This window comes from Gopherus flavomarginatus, chromosome 1 (genome assembly GCF_025201925.1).
Source record: "Gopherus flavomarginatus isolate rGopFla2 chromosome 1, rGopFla2.mat.asm, whole genome shotgun sequence".
Classification (NCBI taxonomy): Eukaryota; Metazoa; Chordata; order Testudines; family Testudinidae; genus Gopherus; species Gopherus flavomarginatus.
In genome coordinates, this window is record NC_066617.1 from 210,055,559 (window position 1) to 210,075,247 (window position 19,689).

The 19,689-nt window shown below is 45.2% G+C and overlaps 1 protein-coding gene across 7 annotated transcripts in view; it reads right to left on the reverse strand.

Annotated features, from left to right (window-relative positions):
- LOC127042979 (cystathionine beta-synthase-like) overlaps positions 1–19,689 on the reverse strand; it is a 102,350-nt gene that overhangs the window by 30,943 nt on the left and 51,718 nt on the right. For all 7 annotated transcript variants that reach the window (XM_050936600.1, XM_050936599.1, XM_050936601.1 and 4 more), the window contains 3 exons: positions 14,644–14,695; positions 2,983–3,190; positions 259–365 (listed from right to left, as the gene is read on the reverse strand). In XM_050936600.1, coding sequence (XP_050792557.1) covers positions 259–365; positions 2,983–3,185 — 310 coding nt within the window. In that variant the 5' untranslated portion in view covers positions 3,186–3,190; positions 14,644–14,695. The remainder of the gene's footprint in view (positions 1–258; positions 366–2,982; positions 3,191–14,643; positions 14,696–19,689) is intronic.

The window sequence follows — 19,689 nt, forward strand, 5'->3', positions numbered from 1 at the left end:
GGTTTATGCACACGTGTGCGGGGGGGAGGAGGTGGCAGAGGTAATCAAAACACAAGAACCCAAAAACTGAAGAATTTTCTTTTTCTTTTTGCAACTGAAAAACATTCATTTTTGTCAACCTTTTCACAGGAACAAAAAGCTTTTCCCAACCAGCTCTCGTGAACACTGTTAAATAGGGTGATCCAGATTTCTGAAGAAACACCTCTTGCGCAATATCTGAAGATACATTTCTAACTTCTGTCTGCAGCAGGTACTCACAGAGTTCACATTTGAGTCCAAAGAACTTTCCAATCCTGTTGATTTGTACCATTGGAGTATCACCAATTTTCTTCAGAATGTTTGGCAGGATGTTTGGAGACTTTGACCTAATGCACACATGCACAGACACAGACACATCGATCAGTTCTTGACGGTAACACTGGGAGGTCACATGTTTATTTTGGATGTTCTTTTTAAACATACGGAAGTTTGCAATAGAAAGGACTTTCCAAGACAACATAACCCTGATCCAAAACTTTTGCAGTACTCCGACATCAGTGAAATGGTGTGGATAGCACAAGGTACACATATTTACCTCACGCAATGCATAGTTCAATGGTTTTCAAACTTTTTTTCTGGGGACCCAGTTGAAGAAAATTGCTGATGCCCATGACCGAACGGAGCTGGGGATGAGAGTTTTGGGGTGTGGAAGGGGCTCAGGGCTGGGACAGAGTGTTGGGATGTAGAGGTGAGGGCTCTGGGCTGGGACCAGGGATGAGGGGTTCAGGGTGTGGGAGGGGGCTCTGGGCTGGGGCAGGGGATTGGGGTGAAAGAGGGGGGCAGGGTTCTGGGCTGGGGTGCAGGCTGTGGGATGGGACTGGAGATGAGGGGTTTGGGGTGCAGGAGGCTCCGAGTTTGTGGGGGGGGCTAAGGGCTGGAGCAGGGGGTTGGGGTGTGAGGTTGGGCCACGGACTTACCTCTGGTGGCTCTCGGTCAGCGGCGCAACCGGAGTGCAGAGGCAGGCTTCCCACCAGTCCGGGCACTATGGGCTGTGCTGTGCCCCAGAAGTGGCCAGCAGCAGGTCTGGTTCCTAGGCGGAGGCAGCTTCCCCCAGTTCAGAGTGCGAAGCTGGTGTTCGGGGCAGGAGCCGTGCACGGAGCCCTGTGGCCCCCTGCTTAGAAGCTGGACCCACTGCTGGCTGCTTCCGGGGTGCGGCACGGTGTCGAAACAGGTAAGCACTAGCCTGCCTTCGCTGGACAGCACTGCCAATGGGATTTTTAACATCCCGGTCAGTGGTGCTGACCACAGCAACCCAGTGTCTGACATGTTCCGACCCAGTACTGGGTTGCAACTCGAAGTTTGAAAAATGCTGATGTAGTTTATTGTGTTCATTACCAACCACTTAAATTTAAATTTTTCACTTGATCAGGGCAACTGCTTAATAGGTTACTTAACATGAGTTAACTCTGGGTACGTGTACACTAGCAAGTTTCTGCGCCACAAGTTATACCACTTATTACAACGCTGGAATGAAACTGCTGTTGCGTGTCTGCACTGTGCTCCTTGTGCATCCACATTAGCAGCTCTTGCGATGGTAAAGACAGCAGTGCATTGTGGTAGCTATCCCACTGTGCAACTGGCTGCAGGGTGCTTTGGGAAGGGGTTGCAATGCCTCATGGGCCAGGCACAGCATCACATGATGCAGGCTTCCCAATCCCATTGTTCCATGGGCATCCTACTACATTGCCAGCTGCTTTTCAACTGAAGTAGTGGGGCTGGGGGGGGAGGGGAACAAGTCCTCTGGCTTATTCAGCTTCTTAAAGCAAACAGTTAATGGGAAGGGAATGTCTGTACATTGTTAACAATGTTCTTTGTTTAGAAGAGTTGGAAATCTTCTTTATTAAACATCAAGAACAGGCTGTTCTAACTTGGAACGGGTAGGTTAATTTTAAGGAACGAGGTGAAAAGGAATTCTCTGCATCTCAAATTAGTAATGAGGGGGAGCAGGGAGGGAATTTATAAGATTTCAGATGTTTTCTCCTTCTAGCAGATATGGGCTACAATAAAAAGCATATTTTCTGGAGAGATATACAGGGAGAGGGAGATAAAGAATGATTCCCAGGTCAAAGGCAAGAACTACAAAGCTGCGATCCACAGCCTGCTATGCTCACACCATCTGAAGTAGGTTAGGATAAATATCAGCCCTTCCAGGGAAAATGAATGCTTCAGTCATCTCTGCTGAGCATGCATATATAATTTCTATCAGTGCCACGACTGCTCCAAGCCATGGTTTGTCAACAAAAGCAGACTGGAAATAGTCAGACTAGATCAGTGATTTTCAACCAGTTGTCCGTGGACCCCTTGGGGTCTGCAGACTATGTTTAAGGGGTCTGAGAAAGGTGGTTGTTGCCATAGAACGGTGGTTTTTCAACCTGGGGACCGCAGACTATGTCTCAGATTTCCAAAGGGTTGTGCACTTCTATTTGAAATTTTTTAGGGGTCTGTAAATGAAAAAAGTTTGAAAACCACTGAACTAGATGATCTAATATTCCTTTCTGGCTGTATGAATCTATGAAATGCTGAGCACAGATTAATGCTGCAATTACAGGTAGGTGTGACCAAATTCCTGGTGAATTTATTCATTTCTTGCATGCATTTTTGGGGAGGGCAGGTTAAATAGCACCATTTAGGGGAGATGAATGTGAATGTGTAAATATGAGAAAGCAAAAAGAACTGTTAAACACAAAAGATGACCTCCTGACCCCACTGAAGTCAATGGGAGTTTGCCTCTTTTATAACATAAGCTAGGTTTAAACATATTAATTGATCTTGCAACTGTTGGTTACAGATATCGGATAAGGAAGTGTTCATATGCAAAATCATGCCAATTTAACTAATACAGCTAAAAAAATTCACACCTTTAGTTAAACCCATGCAGTGTTCTGAGGGGACAAAGTCTTGGTTAACACTGAAAGGTAACAAGGAAAGAAAGGTATCACTTACAAAGTGAGGTGATAATGAGGAGATTCAGAGGGGGGTTTTCCCAGCTCCCAGGTACATTTGCTAGGGGTGTCAGGTCGGATCCACTTTCTCCCCTCACTGATGTTACAGGGCTCCTTCTCCAGCCCTCCATTCAGCATGCATTTAGCAGAAAAGTGAGGGCAGGAACCAGTGTCCATCTCTGCTTCTGGAGGAACTGAAGGCATCGTGTCTTTGAAAAGGAAAGAAGAACCTGCCATTATTCAGACTCACTTTGCGCATCCTCTGAGAAGCAAAAGGATTACCTCAAAGCCACTTGACATAAGCAGCAGACTACTTTAAATCCTATTTTGTCACGATGCTACAGATTATTATGGTGGCAACTGAACATAAGAGCAATGTAGGCTTACACCACATACTGCTACTGTCTTGCTTTCATTATGACACACAAAGCTGAAGTCTTCTGGAATCTTCTGCTTTCCCCCTGTTCATCCCATCAGAGGAGAGGCTCAGTCTCACGCTGTTCTAGTATCAAGCTCTAGTGAGACAGCATAGCCCAGCTGTCTAAACATACAGCCGGAGCCAGGAACTTCTGAGATCTAATAATGGCCCTGCTGCTAACTCTCTTTGGGGGGCTTAGGCAAATCACTTAGCATCAGAGTCTTAGGCTATGTCTACCCTACGACTTATGTTGGCAAAACTCGTGTTGCTCAGGGGTGTGACTAGCACACCTCCCCGAGCAACACACACCTCTACCCTGCTATAACGCGACCCGATATAACAGGGGTTCATGTATAGCACGGTAGCAGCAGGGCTCTGGTGGCGCTTTAAAGGGTCCGGGGCTCTGGCTACTGCAGAGAGTCCAGGGCCCTTTAAATCACCGCTGGAGCCCTGCCGCTGCTACCCCAGGGCTCGCCAGCGATTTAAAGGGCCCGAACTCCCCGCAGAGGCCAGAGCCCTGCCACCCTGGGGCTGCGGCAGTGGGGCTTGGGCCGCACTTTAAAGGGTCCGAGGCTTTGGCTACTGCAGGGAGCCTCGGGCCCTTTAAATTACCACCAGAGCCCTGCCGCCCCTACCCCAATATAACAGGGTTTCTGCTATAACACGGTAGGGATTTTTGGCTTTCCACAACCGCGTTATAGCAGGTAAGTGTTTCTGGGTTAAGCAGCAGCATGAACAGCACTATGTCACAGAGAGACCATCTCCTTCTGACATAGCTACTGCCAGTCGCGGAGGTGGTTTTATTGTGTCAATGGGAGAGCTCTCTCCTGTCGGCACAGAGTAGCCACGAGTGATCTTACAACTGCTTCAATACAGCTGTGCCGCTGCAGGCTCGCTAGCGCAGACATGGCCTTAGTTTCTCTATACATGAAAAACAAACAACACACAAGGGTCTTTCAAGGGCTGCTTAGGGTTTGTGCAGCACTACGATGACAGTAAGAGTTATGATCATGGTTCAAGCTGTGAAGGGCTTATAACTTAAATGGGAAGTTGGGCTTGGCTTTGGTGCAGCACTGAGTGGCAAAATTTATGACCCCATCCTGTGCAATGACAACCACATGAGGACAGGCTGGTATTAATTAGAAGATGCCCACAGTTTACAGCAGGTAGTGTCCAAAGATCAAGGGACAAGACTGATGAAGCAGTAGAGCAGGGGTAGGCAACCTATGGCACGCGTGCTGAAGGCAGCATACGAGCTGATTTTCAGTGGCACTCACACTGTCCAGGTCCTGGCCACCGGTCCAGGGGGGGCTCCACATTTTAATTTAATTGTAAATGAAGCTTCTTAAACATTTAAAAAAACCTTATTTACTGTACATACAACAATAGTTGAGTTATATATTATAGACTTCTATAAAGAGCCCTTCTAAACAACGTTAACATGTATTACTGACACGCGAAACCTTAAATTAGAGTGAATAAATGAAGACTCATCACACCACTTCTGAAAGGTTGCCGACCCCTGTAGTAGTCTCCCTCCCAATAAAAAAAAAACAAACAGCCCACCACCACTTTCTGCCCCCAATGATCTAGGATCTCCCCATCCCAAGCAGACGGCTGGCATGTATATACCCCACTGATCAGACAGTAGTGCTGATTGCCTCTAGACAGAGCTGCATTTAATGGGGCTGTGCTGTGGGCAGAGAAGGAGGGCAGGGAATGATCATGCTAGAGAGGCAGTTTGTTTCACCACTAGACAGGAGAGAACCTCAAAGGGTGGGTGAAAGTGAGAGCGCGCTACCATAGAAGAACTGGCCCAGCAAAAACCCAGAATCACCCCTGAAAATTCTGCCTCTGAGGAGGGCAGGGGAGCTGGCACCCGCCCTCTCTGCAGCAAGGCAATGAGGGAAACTAACCTGGACATGGGGAGAAACATTAACAAAATCTACAAAGAAAAATAAAGTCTGGAGCTGAATTGCTTCCAACACCAAGCTCCACAGGAAAGTGCGGCAGGCTCGCAGGGCCGGTTTTATGACGGTTTATTTCTGACTATATTTCTTGTGAGAGTCACTCACCAATAGGGAATAAGCAGTAAGCTCCATGCAGATGGTTAACAGGTCTTATTTTAGGTCATCTGTCTACAAACCACCCCCGTACACACACACACCCCGACACAGCTTTTTTGGGGAGGCTAACTGAATCTCTCTCTTTTCCAAAGGCATTCTCATGGGAGGAGACAAAAGAAACCCCATTGCTTGAACATATCGATTTAAAAAAGGATTATATACCCACTACATTTGATGGGCATAACAGGTTTGCCTTTTGCTCTGGGAGTTATTTTCTAGAGATGTGCTAAAACCAGACCCTCAAATTTCTGGAGGGTGAAGAGAATCAGATTTCAAATGCCAGATCCAAATTTCTCTGTTATGATTTTGGTTCCAGATCAGAATGGCTTGAGAAAGCCATTCCTGTGACACTGTCTCTCACAATGGCAGGAATCTCACAATAGCAACTAATCCTATGAAAATTTGGACCCAACAAATCTAAACCCTGGTCCTGATTCGGCTTTGAATTTGACCACCACCCTAAAACTAATTTGGATGAAAGCACTCTTCTTCATTTTATCTCCATTATTTCCCTCTAGACCCATTCCCAGATCTCTCTGCCCAGAATAAACCTAGAAAGATAATATCTGTCAGTGGATTCTAGGATGTGCATCCGTATTAGGGTGTCATTCAGCACAGAAGGTAAATAATTCAGAAGAATCAATTAATCAATATGCTCTTCAAGTTTAATTATCTTAACTTCATTTGCTGCATTAGGCCATAATGCATTAGCCATCCGCAAGGGTAGAATACTGGCAGCAAACAAAACTGTCGGAAAAGCTTCCTGGGGTGTTCGCTGACTCAGTTTCATTTTTCACTTCTACAGACAGGCTCAAACCTCAGATAAAGTCACTCACACATCAGTGACTGGCCAAAATTTTAAAAAGTGACTAGTTATTTTTGGGTACCCATCTTGAGACACCTTGAAAGGGCTTGACATTTTCCAGAAGTGCTGAGCACCCACCTTCTAAACCAGTTCCTTTAAGTTGTCTCAAATTGGCCACCCAAAACCTATTAGTCACTTGGAAAATGTTGGCCAGTGTGTTTATTGGTGTCAAAAAGACTGCAGGCTCTGCTCTGCAGAAGCTCTGGCCTTGGGAGAGAGGGTGGTGCGCCTCAACCAGGGCCGGTGCAAGGATATTTTGCGCCCTAGGTGAAACTTCCACCTTGCGCCCCACCCCCACCCCTCCCCTCGAAGCATCACTTATTATAAACTTTCAAAAATGAATACTGCATAATGTGGCATTGTTCATTAGAATAAATACAGATTTGGCTTGAAAATTTAATTTAGCCTACATATTTAATGAAAATAAATGAATAACCTGACAGTGTGTGGGGCTGGCTGGCTTTGGGAAGAGGAGTGCAGCAGGGGCTGGCTGGAAACAGGGCAGGGGCTGTGGGGCTGGCTGTGGGCAGGGGGCGGCAAGTACCAGGGGCCCCCCCCTAGATATTCTGTGGCTCTATGCAGCCCCCCTGAAAGGGGTGGTGCCCCAGGCCTCTGGGGGGGAGCAGGGAGCCTGGCTTGGGGGGCAGAAGGAATCACCCCCCAGCACTCACCAGCGGCGGGGCTGGGGCCAAGTCTCTGCGTGTGCAAGCCTAGCCCTGCTGCAGAGCTTGGGGGAGTTCGGGCGGGGGCCCTGGGGCAGAGCAAGAGCAGCAGGGAGCAGTGCAGTGCCCCCCAGCAGCCAAAGAAGAAATGACATCACTTCCCGGCCAGCCCGAGCTGATCAAAGCCGCAGCACCCCCTCACACAGCGATGGGAAGAGGGTTACATGTTTAGCCAGTGCCACGTGAGCATCCCAGACATTTTGGGCACTGCTTTTTGGCGCCGTCAAATCTTGGCACCCTAGGCAGCCGCCTAGTTTGCCTAGTGGTTGCACCAGCCCTGGCCTCAACTAGGACCTCACTAGCAGAGCAGTGCAGGAAAGGTTGGACAACAGCTGGTCATAATATGCCTGGCTTTAAACCCTCACTTTCACAAAAACCCCTCAGCATAATTAACCTGTCTCAAGTGCAGGCCAACAGGATACATATCCTGAAAATAAAATAGTGCGCATATGACTGAAAAAAATGTGTTTATAAGAAAGATATTCTAATTCTGCATTTAGGCCAAATTATTTCCTGACAAACCATAAAGCCCCACTGATTTCAAGGCAGAACAGAATTTGGCCCCTTCAAAAAATTTAAACTAGTTATGCTAGACAAATAGTAGCTCCTGTGAGGTGCCACACACACACAGCTGTTCAGATACCTTTATGCATGTTCTGCTGCATTTTTCTTATTTTGTTTATAATTTAAATGGATTTTAGACTTTAACAAGGTTGCTAAGTTTTCTGCTGATATTATGCCCAAGTTTAAAAGCTCTCCCATTTCATTTCTCAGAAACTCATTGTAACTTTAGCTTAAAACAGAAGCCTCCCAGTTTGCCATGTTCCTAAGCATAGATTTAATCCCACAGAAATTTGATCCCCCTCCAAAAATCTTATTACTATTCATCAAAGTAGAATCTTTTTCTCCTGGGCTTCAGGGCACAGGAGTTAAAATATCCCACCATTAAGCCTTCTGTACTGGGCATAAGATGCTGCAAAACAAAGTGGACAGGATTGGTAAATAGGATTAGTAACAGTTGTGTGGTAGCGATATCAGATAAATCTGGAAATTCTGTTAAACAGCGGTTGAAAGATTCTCTAATATGGGAGAACAAATTAAGCCCTCTTATATTACTGCTTGCCAAGATATTTCCACACTGCCCTTACTGATATGTATCGGGGCAGTTGGCTACACCTGTCTCTTCCTCCTCCAGCCCAGCTGCTCAATGCTCACTTGGATCCAGGCAAAGTCTACACGACAAAGGTTGGTGGATTCAAGTTATGTCAGCATACAGCCACTGACTTTTGTCTACCACTCAGCCACAGACAAGCACGCGCTTGCATCAGAGCTACACATTCTCACCACGAGTGCCTGTGTTGACGTAGAATGCATTGCACCTTGAGTAGGTATCTTAGTAGACTATGTTACTTTCCAGCTCGATGCTTTATGAAATACTGGCAAGTCGCCCAGGGATCCTGTTCCCACCTTGCCACTTTCTCCGTCCCATACTTGTCATGCCTTTTTAAAAATGCCACAGTACCACACACCACTTTTCAGGCTCTACTATATCTTTGACAGAAGCACAGACCCTGCGCAGCTCAACACAATTCTTACAAGCATTGCTAATACGGGGGGTACAATTTGCCTGTTTAAATTACAATGATTTAGACATTTTATGTAGGGTCTTATTTTTGCAGACTCAATAAAAATGTACAGTTGTAAGGTGGTGCCCCTGGCCCCCACAGATCCTTCTGGTGCTCACTGCATCTCCTGACCCTCACATTGCTTCCCTGGGCCCTGCTGCTTCCCCCACCATTGCCCTGAACTCCCTTCCATAGTCTCAAGCCCCAAGCTCACTCTGCTTCTTGCCTCTTGACCAAGCCGCAGATGAATCTGGGGGGAGGGGAAGAGCTGATGCCCACCCCCAGAATCCCATAGCTGAAGCTCGCCCCTGGACACTGCAGGGAGGAGCTGCTGCTTTGCCCCTCCACCAGGAGGCAGTCATGGCTGCAGGAAAACCCCCTGGGGCCACATGCAGCCACGGTGGCTGCACTTGAGAAATGCTGGCTTTTAAGACCATTTTAGCAGTCTTATGTTGCTTATTGTCTCTCTCATGTGAGCTTATTTGCTTGTACTTCGTATGGGTGAGTTTCAACCTCCTTCTATGCTTGGGGTAGGCTAAGCAAGATACTGAGTTTCCAGAAATGCAACTTTATTGTGTGCAAAGAAACAGGCAACAAAACCAAAGACCAAACAAACACAAGATTAAAAACCTTTTATCAACATTAACTTGGTGAACTGTATTTTAAGCCCCCAGTAAAAATGGAATTAAAAAAGTAAAAACATCCACGTCCATGTATGTAAAACCTAACACAGTGTAGTAAGTTATGGGAACACATGCACAGACTGGTTTTCACAGCTTTGTGTATATGTAGCTATTGCACTCTTTGTTGTCCCCTGTGCTGTGGAGTGGTAGGAGTAAGGACATACACCATGCTGCCACCTGGTGTGTTGGGGGTGTAGGGAGCAGTGACCATGGAGTTCTCAGAAGACTGGAAAGGCTGTTGAGTTCAGGGTCTTTGGGCATGAAGGTGGATAATGCTCTGCAACATTGAGTTTGTTGCCAGAGTAATCATCCCATTATATCCTGGTGCATTTTCCAATGTGTCTCTTGGTCCTTTTGCTTTTCCTGCAGTAACCACTCTCTCTCCATTCCCAGACCTTTTCCATGGTCATGGGGCCTCTCCAAGCACTGCATTCACTGTCTGAGGCCATAGAGGATTGGAGAATCTCACAGAACAGATCCTCCTAGTCCTATTCTTGCTCCTCCTGTTGAGGGTCCAACATTCAGCAGATGCAGAGTAGCACCCCTTAAGGCCACCACACCTCATGCTGCTGATGAAAACAGATAAATGCACCATTAGATTTGCAACCACCACAGAAAGGGAAGGAAGTGTCAGAACTCCTTTCCCTATGTCCCATAAATACCTTTAGAAAACACTAATCGTCATTTCAGCTTTGGAGCTTATTACAGCACCATTCTGCAGCTCAAACCATAATCAGTATGCCCTAGTGGGGCGGGGGAGGGGGAGGAAAGAGAGAAGAGGACTGTGGAAACTATAAAATGTTTGGCTCACCTACCTGGTATGGGTACAAGGAAAGTGCTGAGAATGCTGGCAATATTTTCCACAGGCAGCGGCAATCTGGGCGGATATTAACTCATGAGAGAACAGAGAACCCAGCTGCTAGCAGAATCCCAAAGCTGCCCGTGGGCTCCAAGCCTGTTTTTGCCTGGCACCATTGCAGTACTCATCACAGAGGGGCATGGAAAGTCTGCTATCTTAGAAGAAACAAGGCTGCCATTCCTAGAAATCTTTGGGAAAGGACTGTAAAGTATCTCTACTTACATTTCACTGAGGTCTCAAGGATACTAAAACGGACAACCCTATACAGATAAAGTACTTTGCCTGGGCTCTCTGCCTAGTTCAACAAGCTGAAGAACTGAAAAGCAGATGCCAACTACCTCTGTTTGTCCTGTGTTCGGGTAGAGGTAGAACACTGATCTGAAAGGGACTGTGTAATACAACTGCCATAACAGTGTTTTTTTAATTTATTCCCTATTCCCATTACATTAGAGAAGAAAGCCTTCAAAAGAGAGTGCCTTTGTTCTAAGATTGAGGATGGGATGGATGCCATTTCTAAATGGGAAGAAGGGCAGAGAGGGAGGGAAGTGAAGTTTTGGGCAATGTAAAGCAAAAAAAGTGAAAACAAAAAGGAAAAATGCATGCAGGCACTTACCAAACTCCTTTCTCCTTCACCAGCAGGTTCATCCACACTTGTGTGGAGGGGCTAGCTCAACTTTGGCTAAGTTTCAGACAATTCCTGGCTTGCAGCATGCTTTTGAGTCCACTGTCGAATCTTTATGTCCCCATCCATCCACCGCCTCCTCCTGCTGCTGGCAGGAGTCTCCACCTTCGGCTCCTGCAAAGTGACCATAGTGGTCTGCAGGGTGCTGGTTGGGCTGCTGCAAAGTATGGCATGCAGGTCAATGTAGAAGCAGCTGGCCTGCAGGACAGCACCAGATTTGTTGCTGCCCTCTCTGGCCTTCTGGAAACCATGACTAAGTTTCTTTGCTTTCACAGGACCCTGCTGCTCATCCCTGTTTCAGCATCCCCCAGAGCGATCGGCGCACTGAGATCAATACTTCTGTGGCTGTTCAGTAGCTGTGCTTACGCAGCCTTTTCTCTCCACAGTCCAAGGGGTTCCCATGATGTTTTGTCTGCTCTAGCAGCTAAGGAGCTCTGCATGGTTGGACGCCCACAAGGGTGAGCTGGTAAGTGTAGTCACCAAGGCAAGCCATCAGGAAACAGCATTTCAAAAACCTAAATGGGCTGACGGGGGGAAGAAGGGAGCACAAGAGGGCAGCAGGTTTTGGGTTTCTATTACCTCTGGGCAATGGAGTTCAAACCTGTGACCAGAACAATGACTTTTGCAGGAACAGGGGTACTGTGGGACAGCTACCGGAGGACTCTAAAAAGTCAACACAAAAATACAGCAGCTACACTTGCACTGGGTCAGCCTAAATAGATTGACCACAGCTTTACATCACACAGGGAGGTGGTGTTATTGTTAGGGTGTCCATCCCATCCTTTGACTCTCTTATGTCATTGATTTGTCACATGGATAAGGGAAGGCCAAATCAAACCTTTGCAGAGTAGCACTAAGCAATGTAACTGTTGGTTAAACTTTGTTTTCAGTGCAGAATTCAGCCTGAAGAAATGTGGCTTTTTAACAAGCTAACCACAAGCTTAAAAAAAACAAACAACAACAACAACAACAACAACAACTTCTTTTATGTTGTCTTAAGACTGCAACGAATAGCACATCTGAAATAAAAATCATGGATATGGCTTCTTCTTTGAGACTTGGTTGAAAATTTATCATGTTTTAACAGGCAGTCTCCTCAGCTCCCCCGGCAGGGCTTTGTTTTTGCATTTGTAACACAGGTAAGGAGATGCTAGGAAGAACTGAGAAAGAATTCTGGAAACGGAAAGGTTCATTAATTGCTAAGTATACAGCAAATGCTTACCACACATGAACACAAAGATGTTTTACTGCAAAGAAGGTTCATAGAGTACTGTGTGCAGGGGAAAAGGTCAGCTTTAAAACATGGTAGCCAGCTCCTCCTCATCCCAATTTCTTAGAACTTATGGAATTTATTACATCCATTCCTATCTCTAATGTAGAGTGAAAAGATTCTTTTCCTCGAGTAAACAGATCTGGACAGATTAACAGAATCAATATTTAGTTGGTTTCTGCAATGTTAAGCTTCAAATTAATTTTAATTTCAATTGCACATGTACACAGTTTTATTAATTGATTTTAAAAGAAATGTATTAAAACGTATTAAAACTGATAACTAACATTTTAAACCTTAAAATTGCAGCTTGTGATAACTGCATTGTATATTTGAGGGCAACATAAATGAACACCCAAGGAAAAAATACACAATATGCTAAGGGAAATGATATTTCTCTAAAATGTTGTTTAAAATAAAGTGTTGTCCCTTATTTTTCATGTGGTTCCCCCTATTTACATCCAAAGGTAGATACACATTTATTGTATTGCTGAAATAAGGTGCTTACATTGGCAGGAGACAAATTTTGGCTTAAGTACATACACAACAACTAGGATGACGCAAGTTGCTTATGCCCACCAAACTTTGCAGGGCAGAGCAGGCTCCAACAGTTAGGGCCTTCCCTTGCTATTCTGGGGCCCTACACAGGCCCACCATGGGGAGAAGGGCAGGCCTCTATGAGAGAGCGGGGGGGCTGTCACCAGCCTCTGCAGAAGGGGGGGGCATGCAGACCCCAGGCCTGCGGGGGAGGGAGGCTCTCTTGGGAGGCAGGGGGAAACCAACCCCCAGCACTCACCAGCAGGAGGGTTGGGGCGGGGTCTGCACTTCCCACCAGTAGTGAGTGCAGACCCAGCCATGCTGCAGTCCCCAGGGGAGTGCGGGCGGGGCTGGGGCCCTGGGAAAGAGCCAGAGCAAGGGCTGCAGCAGCACGCAGCTGCACAGAGCACTAGGAAATTTGGAACACCAAATTTCCTGGTGCCCTACACAGCTGCGTACTTTGCATATGGCTAAGGACAGCCCTGCCAGGGGAAGGAGAAGCTGTAGTCCTGCTGGGGGCTACCAAATGTAGGTGTTATGAGAAGCACAGCACTAAGCAGCCCAACAAACTTCTCCTCCAATAGAGCAATCTGGACAAAAAGCCACAAGGAAAAGCAAAAGCTAGCAGAAATGCTCCCCCTTTGCTCCTTCCCCTTGGGAAGGGCCAATCAAGCTCAACTATGTTATGGAAGAGATCTGTTGAGAGTTCTTCTCAGTTGTAAGCTAGTGCCCCCTGCATGCATACAAAATGAACGTCTCCAGTGCTAGAAGGCAAAATCCAGAAAGAGACTCCATGATTTATAAGCTAGTCTAAGCATACATGTGAAGTTAAACAGTTGGCTGGACTTCGAGAAATTATATGGGCATGACTGGGAATTTTCCATGCCTTCATAGCTGTATGTTTGACAACTAGAAAAGTATCTGTCTTAAGAAAAAGCTTGGACACTTTCAAAGACTTAATATTTTTAAGACTATTTCCATGTTTGTACAGCACTTAAGTAGAATGGGGCCCCAATCCTGATCAGGGTCCCTCGGTACCACTATAATATAAACAGACATGCTATGCATCTAGAGGTGATATTCATTTAATAAACTGGAGAGCCACGAGACAGTGGAACCATGTAAGGATTCTAAAATTTTATGTTAAATTTTATTGATCATGCACCACTGATGAAAGCCTGCCTTCGGTCCACTAATCCATCTCCCTGAAGCGGATTCTAACACTCCAAGCCTTTAAGCAGTTTTAAAGGGTCATCATTAATCCTCTTCCCTCCCCCAAAATACTTCACTTCTCTAAGTGTAGTGTGTTTTCAATGTCTCCTGCCTGCCACCCATAAAACAAAAAAAACTTAAGACAGCACATACCTAAACCTAAGACAGGCCACGTTTCGTCCTAGACAAGGAGTAGGTACCAGCATGAAGTCCAATGTTTGACAGCCATATGGGTTAAAAACTGGAATTTTATATCACTGGGAAATGGGACATTCCCAGCCACCCAGCGGGACTCAGCATGCCATTATATTCGTACAAAGTCCTGAGATACCAATCCATAATATCATGACAGTTTTGGTATAGTAAATTTTAGAGGTTTTTCTGACTTCCTCTGAGGCACATGCAGGTATACATATGATCGATAGAACAGCTGGCGTCTATGTACGCACATGAGATTATGGGCCTGCAGATTTTAAGTTGATATGTGTGTTTACAAAGCATACCCAGTGAGAACACCGTTCTGACACAGCCAATACCTTTTTTAATATTCAAACATGGAAGAAGGCAGTGAGAGTTTTGCCCAACAGGAAAAGATTTGGTTATTTTATTAGTGATGACACCACCTGCTTCTGTAAGAGGGTCAGTTATGAACCTGATACTTACCACCAATGCCTTAAACTTCTTGCTTCAGGGGTCTCCAATACAGTTTGTTCTCCTGAAACAAAAAAATGGAGGAAAAAAAACATGTTTTGAAAGACACTTCTTAAAGAGAAAGACTTACTTTGTGTGCACAATACTGAAACAAGTAATGTCATCTTTGAAGAGTGCCATTTGGCTGGCTGCCGTGAGTAAAGAATAGAAAGGTTGTATATCGTAGCAACAAACAGCAAGAGAACTCCCATCATTGGGCTCTGATTTCGCAAAGGCCCCTTGAGCGATGGCTATGAAGGGGAAGGCGGTAGACTGGTCTCTAGCAGGAACTCTGGACCAATTCAGATTATTCGGCCTGTGCATAAAGCTTTTAAGCCTTGTTGCTATATCCCCTCATGGTGTATAAAGAGTGATATGCTTGAATATTTGCTACAGAAGAGCTTGTATCTATGTGCTGGAGAAAAAGTATATTAGCAGCCTGCTGCCCCCACTGAAACAGGGTTGTAAGCACAGGTGCTGGAACTAGGGATGCTGGGGGTGTTGTCGCACCTCTTGGCTTGAAGTGGTTTTCTTCACTCACAGGGTTTACAGTTTGGTTCAATGGCTCTGAGCACCCCAACTATAAAAATCAGTCCAGCACCCCAGGTTGTGAGGAAGCTCATTCTCTCAGAGACACCCCCTACTCATGGAGATATCTATTAATGCCCCCTCAAGACCATCTTCCCCTGTATATTCCCCCCTCACAATACCTACCTACCTACCATCAAACATACACTTCCTCTCTAGACACATCAGATACCCCTATGAACTCCCATCATCAGCTTTGCTAAAGAACCAGAAACCTCTGCTTCATTTCCTCACTGTACTACTGACTGGTAGATGCCACACAGCTACCACCAGTATCCCAGCTTTGTCAGCAGGCCTGTCTCTCTTTTTAAATCCGTTGTAACAGAAGTTCCATAGGGAGAGCTATATTTGCTGGAAACAGCCTAATTTTAAGCTTCTCTCCCACACTCAGAGTAAGAAAGAGGAATCCATTTTAAAAATTGAGTTTTAAACAACATTTAAAAATGCAACTTTTTTTTTTTTTTTTTTAAAAAGAGGAAGAATACCAAGGTAGAATTATCATAGCTGTCAAATTTTTTATCCTGGAACATACTGTTTCTGAAAACACCCTGCACACAAAAGAATGCGGTGCTGGTATTCAGCAAGGACACAAAAAACCCCGAGGTAAGAGTCAAGCTTGGTTTGTACTCTTTACCCAGAAAAGTCAAGGATCAGTTCCTTATAAGCATCATCAATTATGTTAATAAGCCAGCAATAATGCACTCTATATACCAGCAAGGCACCGAATTTACACTCAGACTGGCTCAAGGCTAAATCTGACATGCAAATTCAGCAAAACACAGGGCAGGACAGCTCTAGGTCCTCCTGCCCAGATTCATCCCAGGGCTATACTGTACTAGCTTTTGTGTCAGAGGCCCCTGCTGGTAGGAAGTATTTTGAGAACGTGGGCAAGGAGGTGGCAAAGTTACAGGAGCTGAAAGCTGCAGTTCCACTTAAGCACCAATGAATAGTTGGCAGGACTAGCAAGAGAGACGTGGACAGGGCAGCAAGGAAATACATTGATTTAGTGCACCCCCACAGGAGCCTCTGCAGGGGAAATCTGAGTGCAACTTTATGCTCCTTCTCCAGCAGAAAAACACAGAAACATCAGCAATCCTTCCCTCTTTTGGGGTAAATCCCTGCTGAGACACAGACACTTAGGCTGGCACAGGGAATATGTAAAAAAAAATTACACCCCTTACCAGTCTGAGTCAAAGGTAACTAAAAAAAGCCCATCCAATCTTTTCCATTACACACCCAAGTACACAACACCAGAAACTAGCAAACTAATTTATAGAAACATGCATAAATATAAAAACTGTAGGAAAGCATTAGTCCCATATCCGCATTCACAGCTTTTGAGAGCAAGTGAATTCTATTCATTCATTGTATCCAGCCCTTTAAACTTGGGGAGATGGAGAACATATTTAAAAAACAGATCTTCTGCTCATTCCTTTACTCGGAATTTTCTTCAGCTAGCAGCCTGCTCTGAACTTTGCTTTCCATATCAGTGTCAGACAAGCCATTAGGGTGGCTCATGAGATTATTGGTGAGATCTCTAAGCACCAGTTTGAGTCCCAACCACGTCCGCAGCGGCTAAAAGTTGTCACTGTGTGATCATAGGGATCTGGACTGAGATCACCAGTGTGACAACCATTCACACCCCAACTAGCACCTCCACGGGGAGTTCAGACTTAAGGAAAACTCAAATGCCTTACTGTCCCTAGAAAAGGTCCCTACAGAACAGGGTTCAAGACCAAGCTAGAAAGCTTTTCCTGACACTGCCTGCACTGTACTTTCCCCCGTTGTACAAGAAGTCAGTTTCCAAGGCTATTTATCCGATGCAGTGTGTGCGTGTTAAACATTCGCAAAATTAAAAATAAATAGATCACACAGAAGCCTCCTGCTGCAAGACAAGCCCAAGAAAGAAACCAACAGAATTCCACTCACCACTACCTACAATCCTCAGCTAAAACCTCTCCAACACATCATCAGTGATCTATAACCCATCCTGGACAATGATCTCTCGCTTTCACAGGCCTTGGGTGGCAGGCCAGTCCTTGCCAATAGACAATCCGCCAACCTTAAGCATATTCTTACCAGCAACCACACACTGCACCACTGTAACTAACTCAGGAACCAATCCATGCAACAAACCTCGATGCCAACTCTGCCCACATATCTACACCAGTAAAATCATCACAGGACCTAACCAGATCAGCCACACCATCACCAGTTCATTCACCTGCATGTCCATCAATGTAACATACGCCATCATATGGCAGCAATGCCCCTCTGCTATGTACATCAGCCACACTGGACAATCCAGATATTAAGAATGGCAATATACAAAAACCTGTAGGAGAAAACTTCAACCTTCCTGGACACACAATAGCAGATTTAAAGGTAGCCATCCTGCAGCAAAAATCTTCAGGACCAGACTCCAAAGAGAAACGGCTGAACTTCAGTTCATTTGCAAATTTGACACCATCAGTTCAGGAACAAACAGACTGAATGACAGGCCAACTACAAAAGCAGTTTCTCCTCCCTTGGTGTTCACACCTCAACTGCTAGAAGAGGGCTTCATCCTCCCTGACTGAGCTAACCTCATTACCTCTAGACTGATTCTTGCCTGCATATTTATACCTGCCTCTGGAAATTTCCATTACATGTGTCCGATGAAGTGGGTATTCACCCACGAAAGCTCATGCTCCAATGCATCTGTTAGTCTATAAGCTGCCACAGGACTTTGTCGCTTTTTATAAATCACACACATTGCATCTAATGTCATGCCTGAAACTGAAGTTAAGTTGTTCAAAATAACAGGTTTATGGGTGAGATTTGATGGAGATCTAAGGGCTGCATGCCAAGTAAAAGGTGGGATGTTGGACTCCATCGTGCCATGTCTGGAGAATCGGACTATATTTCTCTACCATTTATCCTAGTTCTTGACTTGAGTTTGCTACAGAAAGGGATGGAAGACAAATTTTATGTCAGTATCTAATGGCCCCAAACATTTGAGTTGGATCAGTTAGCAAGGCCTTTTCCCTCCCCCCCAGTTAAGATTTTTATTTTTTTTATTTTTAGCAGCATAACACAAGTTTGGTTTTCTATGCATTCTAACATCTATTTAAAGAACGATACAAGAATCAGCTGCAGCCATTTAGTATCTGCAAGTCATCAGGACAGGAAATCCTTTGTCTGCTGATAAGTGCAACACTAACTTATTAGTATAACATTACATGAATTCTGGAAGGGCCATCTTTTTTCATCGCCTAGATCTTCAGAGGCAGGCACACATACTGCTGATACACACCACAATTCTTAATCCATTTGTTCACGGAATGTTAGGGGTGGGATTCTCAAAAGCACTCAGAGCTGGCCTGACTCTGCTCTCATTGAAGTCCATGAGGAAACTTTAATTGACCTCAATGGGAGCAGAGTTAGGCCAACACAGAGTGCTTTTGAAAGTCACATTCTAGAAACAAAACATGGAGAAGAGTGCTCTGGTTAAGAATGCACCTTTCTCCCAAAGCTAGAAGAACTGTCCTGTGACAGCCCAGGCAACAGCCAATCAGTGCCTTGTGATACAGAAGAGATGACCAGACTATACTGTGGGTAGCGAAGCACAAAAGCAGAGAAATCTGAGGTCTTATTAAACTAGTGCATAACTGTGGTTTTCCAAGAATCTTCTAAACTTTCTGGTACTTCAATATTGCAGCAATTGGTGACTTATAAACCCTCACAAGAGGCAAACTCAGGAAGGACTCTAGGGCCATGACTCACCATATGCTTAACATTAAGCAAGTAGTCCAACTGAAGCCAAAGGGTCTACTCGTGTGCTTTGTTGGAGTGGGGTTGTCATAAACAGATAGTTAAGGGTTAATGTCTCTTTTACCTGTAAAGGGTTACAAGCAGTGAACCTGGACCACCTGACCAGAGGACCAATCAGAAGACAAGATACTTTCAAATCTTGGTGGAGGGAAGTCTTCGTTTTGTGTTGTTTGTCTGTTATTCTCTCTGGATTCTGAGAGTAACCAGATGTACCTACAGGCTCTCTAATTTTCTATTCAAATAGTGAGTGAGTATAAGTACAAAGGCGGTTTAGTCTTTTTGATTGTTTTCTTTATTTGCAAATGTGTATTTTGCTGGAATGATTTTAATGTGTATTTGTGCTGGGGGGAAGGCTCCTCTCTTGTGTCTATAAGCTGAAAGACCCTGTAACATTTACCATCTAAATTACAGTGACAACTTTTACTTTTTTCTCTCTTTTATTATAAGTTTTTCTTTTTAAGATCCGATTGATTTTTTCCCCTTGTTGAGGCTCAAGGGAATTGAGTCTGTACTCACCAGGGAATTGGTGGGAGATAGGGAGAGAGAAGGGGGGGGGAAAGGAGGAATCCCTCTGTTTTAGATTCACGGAGCTTGAATCTGTATTACCTCTTGGGGAGG